This window comes from Microcebus murinus, chromosome 2, assembly GCF_040939455.1.
Source record: "Microcebus murinus isolate Inina chromosome 2, M.murinus_Inina_mat1.0, whole genome shotgun sequence".
NCBI lineage: Eukaryota > Metazoa > Chordata > Mammalia > Primates > Cheirogaleidae > Microcebus > Microcebus murinus.
Window position 1 is genome coordinate 81,814,109 of NC_134105.1, and position 7,857 is coordinate 81,821,965.

A 7,857-nucleotide genomic window follows, 5' to 3' on the forward strand; every position below is an offset into this window, starting at 1 on the left:
TCTTAGGGCCTCTCTTGAGAGCATTGGGAAGAGATGTGTGTGGGAACTGGAGATGTGGAATTGGCAGGGAAGTCATTGCTGTAAACAGCTTTGCCTACTTTCTAATTTTGCCTTAGTGGGTCTTCTACGTTTTATAGCCCCTAGATGTGTACTAAAAATGAATACTACTAAATAATTATCTGCAAAGTATTTGGACTCTTAAAAACATTGGATCAATATTGAACGTTGTCCTCACCAATAGTATTCACAAGAAAAGTACTGATTTCCCCAATGAAATTCTTTAACCTGTTTGAGGTTTATCATCGTGGTTTGGAGTAGTGGTTAAGAGTCTGAAGCCTATCTATAGGCATATTCCACATTAACCAAGTTGCTTAATATGTTTGCAACTCAGTGTTCTTATTTAGTATCACCTAATTTGTAGGGCCATTGTCAGGACTAATTGAGTTAATACGTGTAACACTTACAATCTGGTACACAAATACTAAGAGTACAACCTTACTTAGATATCCTAGGCAGACAATGAGAGGTTTTAGAAAACATTCATTAAAAGTCAGGTGTGGTGGTTCATGCCTATAACCCCAGTGACTTGGGAGGCTGAGGTGGGAGAATCCCTTGAGCCCAGAGGTTCGAGACCAGCCTGAGCAACATATGGAGACTGTCTCTAAAAAAATGAGAAAATTAGCCAGATGGGGTGGCACACTGTGCCTGTAGCCCCAGTTACTGGGGAGGCTGAAGTAGGAGGATTACTTGAGCCCAGGGGTTTGAGGCTGCAGTGATCTGGCCACAGCACTCTAGCGGGGGTAACAGAGCTAGACCCCATCTCTTTAAAAAAAAAAACAAACCAAAAACATTCATTAATATACACATGTATACACTTTTTATACATATACAGAAAATGGATATAAAAGGACATTCATTACGATACTTTTATGTACATATCGACATGTACTAATTTAACACTTTAAATCTGGAGGTCTGCTTCCCTTCAGGAACATACGTTTCAATCCCTTAACTGTTCGTTGACTGATGGCGTATGAGCTAGGAGACAAGGCATTTGCAGTATTTAAGTTTTAGAACACAACCCTGGCACTCACTAGTTGAGAAATCGACAAGTTATTTAAGCTGTCTGAGTGACATTTCCCTCAACAATAAAATGAGCAACAATGCTTGCTTGCCTCACAGAGCAGTAGTGTTAAATGAATCTATCACATGCTTGACACAGACCAGGTGTGAAATTCTTATTAATTTATTTCCCTTTAAAAAACTCATAAATTAGTGTGTGTGTGTGTGTGTGTGGGTGGGTGGGTGGATGGTTTGCGGGGTGGATGGAGAGGTTGCCAAGTCCACACTTTTGTTATACTGGGTAGACACAATATATCCTCCCTTTTAAGTGAAATAAGTCCTCAAACACAGTCAGGGTCTATTGTGAAGTCTAGAGGACTGTTATCTTAGTTTCCACATTGTACGAACTTAGTGTTGTTGAACATGTGGGTATGTGTGAATTAACTGTCACTTCATTTTTTTTTTTTTTTTGCAAACTCATAAAATCCCAGAAGCCAGGGGTCTGTTGTTTATTCATTCAGCCTCCTTCTGAGTCATTCAGGTACAGGGTGTGTCTATCAATTGAAACTGCACAGCGGAGGAAGTTTTGAGTTCACATCTGCCGGGATGGTGAGGCAGTGCGATCCGGACTGGGTGGAAGCCTTCTTTGTAACAAACAGTAGGGCAGGGGCAGAAGAACCCTGAACTCGCCTCTCAGGCAGATCTGACCAAGGCCAGCTCTCACCCTCACGTTCCTAAGTAGCATCAAGGCAAAAGGTAAAGATGGGCGAGGTGCGAGCATTGAGATTTGGGGACCTCTGAGTTGCCTCCCAAGTAGAATGTGAGAGAGGGGCGCGCACCACGGCTGGCCAGGGCGGCTCTTCCCCTTTGGAAATTCCTGAGCTGCCCAAGCTTTAAAAATCTCTCAGGCCCCGTCAGCAGCCCACCTCCTCAAAGGCCTCACTATTGGCCAGAATCTGGGACAAACGGCCTGACTTAGTGCCCAGATGAGCGAAGGAAACCCCCGCCCAACACCAAGGCCGGCGCTGGCCCATTTCGCTGTGCGCGCCGGGGAGGCCGCTTTCTGCCCCTCGGACCGCAAGTTTCGAGGCAGCCCCGGGATCAGAGGTGGAGGGATGGGAGAGTACAGGAAACTTCCAGTCCATTCTCCGTCCCGGGTAGATCGCCGGCTCCATACCTCTCGCAGCCCCTTCCCAGCCTCTCCTTCCCAGAGCGCAGCCGAGACTCGCTGAGCCGCGGCTCCCCCCGTTTGCCCTGCCCGCTCGGAAGTGGTCCCGGGGGCGCCTGGCCACAGTCTTGGGACTCGGATCCTCCCAGGGCTGCGGGGACGGGGGACAAGGGCGGTGCGCTACGGGACGCCGGGTCGTCCTCTGCCCCCTAAGACTTTTCGGGAGAAAAGTTTCCAAAGGGTCTCCACCGCCTCTCTTTTGCAGGGCTCCGGAGTAGCCTCTTCCACCGCCCAGGCGCGCTGGCTATCGGGGCGAGGGCAGTGATTTATACATTAGAATCCAGGGTTACCAGGCTCCGCCCCTTCTGTTTTTTTCTGCCCCAGATCTTTTCTGGACCGCGTTTCTCAGCAGCTCAGATCCGGGAGCCCCCAGCCGCAGGCGGAGGGCGTCGGGGGTTAAAGCATTAACCCCTCCCAGTCTCTCCCTAAAGAAGCCACCCTGCCTTAGCGCGGCGGCGCTAGGCGACTTAGCTTCGCGGGCAGGAGCGGGCCGCGGAGGACGGGACAGGCCATTGGAGTGCACTGCTGCGGAGGGAGGGGACCCCGACTCCAGTAAGTTTGCAAGAGCACGACGCAGTCAGTCGGGGGCAGCAGCAAGATGCGGAGCGCGCGGTGCAGACCCGGAGCTCTCCGAACGCAACTTCGCCCGGCCTGAGCGAGGTAGGGGCTGCGAGCCGCGCGGGCCGGGGGTGCCGGGGAGGCGCGGGGAGCCCCGCTGCGGGAGGGCTTTGGGGTCAGAAACGAATTTTTAAATTGAACGAAGCACACAAAAACTTTGAAAGCATCCGTCTCTGGGCTCTGAAAACTTGCATCTCTGGGCTGGTAAGGAACAAACCCCACTCGATGGGATTGTGCCTGGGCGCTGGCGATTTATGGAGTTTGGAAAAGGGTTAATTCCCAATTGTAGAACTGACTGGGGCAGGGGGAGCGGGAGCTGCGGTAGGTCTGAGGAGGAGAAGGGAAGTAGCTTATTTTTGAGAACCCTATAGACAAAGAATATAGGAGTAGGGGCAATGGCTTAAACTTGCACTGCCGGCGAGCGGAGTGTAGAATTAGTGGGGCGGAGGGGTGGGGGTGGGGGTGGGGTGGGGGAAATGCGGAGCTTCTTGGCTCGAGCAGCCCCTGCTGTTCGGGGAATTGCTGGAATTTTTCCTGCCTCTATTACTTCATTTTTCTCACATTGCTGCATTACCTGGAAATATTTAAACAACTTAAAAGTACACTCCTGCTGACAGTGCCGCGTGTCGTTCCTTTCGAACTTTATCGTTCTATGAGAAGAGGCACCATGTTGGGGAAGGGCAGTAAATAAAACTGCCCACGCAAGTTTAGCAATGCACCAAAGGTCCGTAATGTGAGTTTCTGGAGAGTGGTTTTGCACTCGAAATTAGAAACGTGGTGGCATGTGTTGTTACCATTAGTAGTTCGACTTCTCTCTTTTACGTGTGTGCTCTGGCTAAACTAAACTAAAAATATTTATGCAATCCATTAATGTTCGAGACTTCTGGGATTTGCTGCAATCTCGTGTGAATGGTTTTCACTGAATACCTTTAAGTTTACTTGCACTGGCTTTCGAAAAAAAAAAAAAAGAAGAAGAAGAAGAAAAAAAAAAAGGCAGTTGCTTCACTGAGGCGCTAAGCTTTCCTGTTTACCGCAAGGCGGGGCGGGCTGCCCACACCTCACTGCGCCCTCCGACCCTCGGCACATCTGCTCCTGGAGAGTTATTAATAGAACCCAAAAAGTGACTTACGCTGTCAAATAATTTTCGTGCAAATATGATTTCTTGCATGGCAATCAGGAGGAGGTGCTCACCTCTTTGGGCTGGGGGGTGTGGAGGTGGGAGACAGATGTGTGCGTCCCGCCCTCAGATTGGCAGTTGTGGTCTTTTCGGAAGAGAGCCCGTGGGCTGGTGGTGAGAACGCAGCTGAGCTGGTGACTGCTTCAGAGAATCTCCGCGCTAGGAATCGGAGTGGGGGGATGGTGGGTCAGTGGGGGGATGGGGGTGGGTGAGGGTGGGGTGAGAGGGCCAGAGTGAAGTTAAAGTGGGGCGCTCATTTCCAGGATTCCCATTTCCCTTGGAGTGAATATGACTCTAGAGAAGAGTTTTCCTCTTGTCCAGTCGGAGTTTTGCGTTTAGGGAGATTTTGGGGTTTTCTTCCTCTCTTTCTTCCTCCTCTTCCTTTTCTGCAAGAAATAATAATTAGATTTTTTTTTAAAAAAAATTCCCTCTCCCTGAGCTTTCCGCAAGTTTCCTTAAGACAAATCAACAACAACAAAATTGGAGCAATGCCTTAGCTAGAATGAATTATGCCAGTGTACTGTGGCTTTTTTCCCTGACTTTCTGTTCTGTGACTTATTTAAGGCTGCGGTTTCCGAGGCCCTCTCCAGCCAAGGAAAAGCTACACAAAAAGCCTGGATCTCCCACTGAACCACCCCTGCGGCGGCGACTGAAGTCTCTCTCGGCCTCGCCCTCTAGCGTTCGTCTGGAGAAGCGCCACCCCCGGGTTCCTGGGGACACAGTGTGCCACCATGGGGTCCACCAGCAGCCCGCTGCTCAAGGCCCTCCGCAGCGTCTCTGATTATGGCAACTATGACATCATCGTCCGGCATTACAACTACACGGGGAAGCTGAATATCAGCGCGGACAAGGAGAACGCCATTAAACCCACCTCGGTGGTGTTCATTCTCATCTGCTGCTTTATCATCCTGGAGAACATCTTTGTCTTGCTGACCATTTGGAAAACCAAGAAGTTCCACCGCCCCATGTACTACTTTATTGGCAACCTGGCCCTCTCAGACCTGTTGGCAGGAGTGGCCTACATAGCCAACCTGCTCTTGTCTGGGGCCACCACCTACAAGCTCACCCCCGCGCAGTGGTTCCTGCGGGAAGGGAGTATGTTCGTGGCTCTGTCTGCCTCGGTGTTCAGCCTCCTGGCCATCGCCATTGAGCGCTACATCACCATGCTGAAGATGAAACTGCACAACGGGAGCAACAGCTTCCGCTCCTTCCTGCTGATCAGCGCCTGCTGGGTCATCTCCCTCATCCTGGGCGGCCTGCCCATCATGGGCTGGAACTGCATCGGCGCGCTGCCCAGCTGCTCCACCGTGCTGCCGCTCTACCACAAGCACTATATCCTCTTCTGCACCACGGTCTTCACGCTGCTCCTGCTCTCCATCGTCATCCTGTACTGCAGGATCTACTCCTTGGTCCGGACTCGGAGCCGCAGGCTCACCTTCCGCAAGAACATTTCCAAGGCCAGCCGCAGCTCCGAGAAGTCGCTGGCGCTGCTCAAGACGGTGATTATCGTCCTGAGCGTGTTCATCGCCTGCTGGGCCCCACTTTTCATCCTGCTCCTGCTGGACGTCGGCTGCAAGGTGAAGACCTGCGACATCCTCTTCAGAACGGAGTACTTCCTGGTGTTGGCGGTGCTCAACTCCGGCACCAACCCCATCATCTACACCCTGACCAACAAGGAGATGCGCAGGGCCTTCATCCGGATCATGTCCTGCTGCAAGTGCCCCAGCGGAGACTCCGCGGGCAAATTCAAGCGGCCCATCATCGCGGGCGTGGAGTTCAGCCGCAGCAAATCGGACAACTCGTCCCACCCCCAGAAGGACGACGGGGACAACCCAGAGACCATCATGTCTTCTGGAAACGTCAACTCTTCTTCTTAAAAAACTGGAAGCTGCCGACCCACCGGAAGCTCTTGCAAGGTCACCCACCACCCCAGCGTTTGGGGAAAAAAAAAAAATCTCTGGGCTTCCACCGCTGCCAGGGAGGAGCTGCTGCGAGCCAGAGGGAGGAGGAGGGAGAACGCGGACGGCCTGGTGGTGCCGGGTGTCGGTGGGTAGCGTTAGTTCCTGTGAACAATGCACTGGGAAGGGTGGAGATCAGGTCCCGGCCTGGAATATATTTCCTCCCGCCCCCACCCACCCCTTGGAGCTTTGATTTTGCACTGAGCCAAAGGTCTAGCATTGTCAAGCTCCTGAAGGGTTCTTTTGGCCCCTCCTCAAAGACTGGTATCCCCATGTGAAAGCGTCTCTTTGTCTGGAGCTTGGAGAAGATGCTTTCTTTCACTTTAGTTCCAAACCCAAGTGAGTGTGTGCACTTCTGCTTCTCTAGAGATGCTTTGCGTGCCCCGCCCTCCCTCCTCAAAACTCTTTGACTTTATATTTTAACTACCTGGCATTCATCAGACCCGAATCTGTGGCGTGGTCCATTTCCTGATTATCTGTGGCAGGGAGGCTGCGTGGAGGAGGTAGGCGGCGAGGAGATGGAGGAGGTTTGGAGGTATAGAGCAATTTTCGTTTGCTGAGGCCAAAGGATGTAAGCAGGATCAATTTTTTGAATTTGGCTGAAGGCACTTTTATTTTTATTTTTATTTTTTTTAAAAAACAGTCTTTCAATGAAATGTGTTGCAGTTTCATATTCACTGTGGCTGAAGTCTGCAGTAAAGAGTTCCACTTTATCTAAATGATACCAGCCAGGATCCTTAGTGTCATAGGAGAAGCAAATAAGCAAAACAAGGTGAAAACTGACAACCAGGTTAACTTTCGTAAACCAAGGGAGATTTCCTAATGAATTAGTCTAACAAATGCAAAATCTGTCTTTGGCACTTTTTGTTGATGTTTATTTCAGAGTGTTGTGTGATTCATTTCGAGCAACAAGATGTATTTCGTTGTGTGAAAAGTACTTTTTATGATTTTTGAATGTATTTGTTTCAGTGGAGATCATTTTATTGGATTTTTTTCTAACCTGTGTTAACACCATTGAATGTGTATTTCTCAAGAAAATACCACCCTCTTGTGCCCTTAAAAAAAGCATTACTTTAACTGATAGGGAATACCACAAGTTTTTCAGTTCAGCTGTTCATTAGATAGTAATTGAAGATATGTATAAATATTACAAAGAATAAAAATATATTACTGTCTCTTTAGCATGGTTTTCAGTGCAATTAAACCAAGAAATGTGTTGTTTTTTTAAAAAATAGTATTTAATAGGTTTCTGACTTTTGTGGGTCATTTTGCACATAGCTTTATCAACTTTTAAACATTAATAAATTGATTTTTTTTAAAGATCCTTTTGTGAAGAGCATTTTTGAAAATAATTATTGAGACATTCATTCTATTTGACTTTGTGGCTCTTTGGAATCAAAGTTAAGGGCAAGTTTTTCTTATTCTTTAAAGCATTTTTACCTTGATTAACTAGGGTGTGAAAAGAATGTGGTTTGTTTAGAAACCGCTCTATCTTTTTCAGGAAGAGAAACTTCAATAAGTTAACACTGAAGAGTAGTAAAGAATGAGATTAAAACCACCAACCTTCTGAATACCACATTGGCAAGTAAATGTAATTGTTTGAATTTTAAATCTCATTCAAGTCAAACTAAATTAAGTTCAAAATTCTGTCCTAAAATGTGGATTTTTAAAGAAATAATATATAACAATGTGGTTGAAAAGCTAATTTAAATTAGGAGACTCAATGATAAGTTCAAAAAAGCATACATTCTTGGCTTTCCACGGACATGCTAGGGAAGTAGAGGTATGAATATAGGAGATAATAAATCATTTTA

The 7,857-nt window shown here is 48.3% G+C and overlaps 1 protein-coding gene across 2 annotated transcripts; it reads left to right on the forward strand.

Annotated features, from left to right (window-relative positions):
- The first annotated feature begins 1,547 nt into the window (after positions 1-1,547).
- Positions 1,548-7,365, forward strand: S1PR1 (sphingosine-1-phosphate receptor 1). Of its 2 annotated transcripts, XM_012748437.2 has the most exons (3): positions 1,548-1,818; positions 2,615-2,950; positions 4,650-7,365. In XM_012748437.2, the coding sequence occupies exon 3, from the start codon at positions 4,817-4,819 to the stop codon at positions 5,960-5,962; it is 1,146 nt and encodes a 381-aa protein (XP_012603891.1). In that variant the 5' UTR covers positions 1,548-1,818; positions 2,615-2,950; positions 4,650-4,816; the 3' UTR covers positions 5,963-7,365. The 2 variants fall into 2 exon arrangements, with proteins under 2 accessions (XP_012603891.1, XP_012603893.1); XM_012748439.3 differs by lacking the exons at positions 1,548-1,818; positions 2,615-2,950 and adding an exon at positions 4,165-4,267.
- Positions 7,366-7,857: the final 492 nt, after the last annotated feature.

What these genes read in the sequence shown, in the direction of transcription:
- S1PR1 (XM_012748437.2), top strand. Translation starts at nt 4,817, where the DNA reads ATGGGGTCCACCAGCAGCCCGCTGCTCAAGGCCCTCCGCAGCGTCTCT.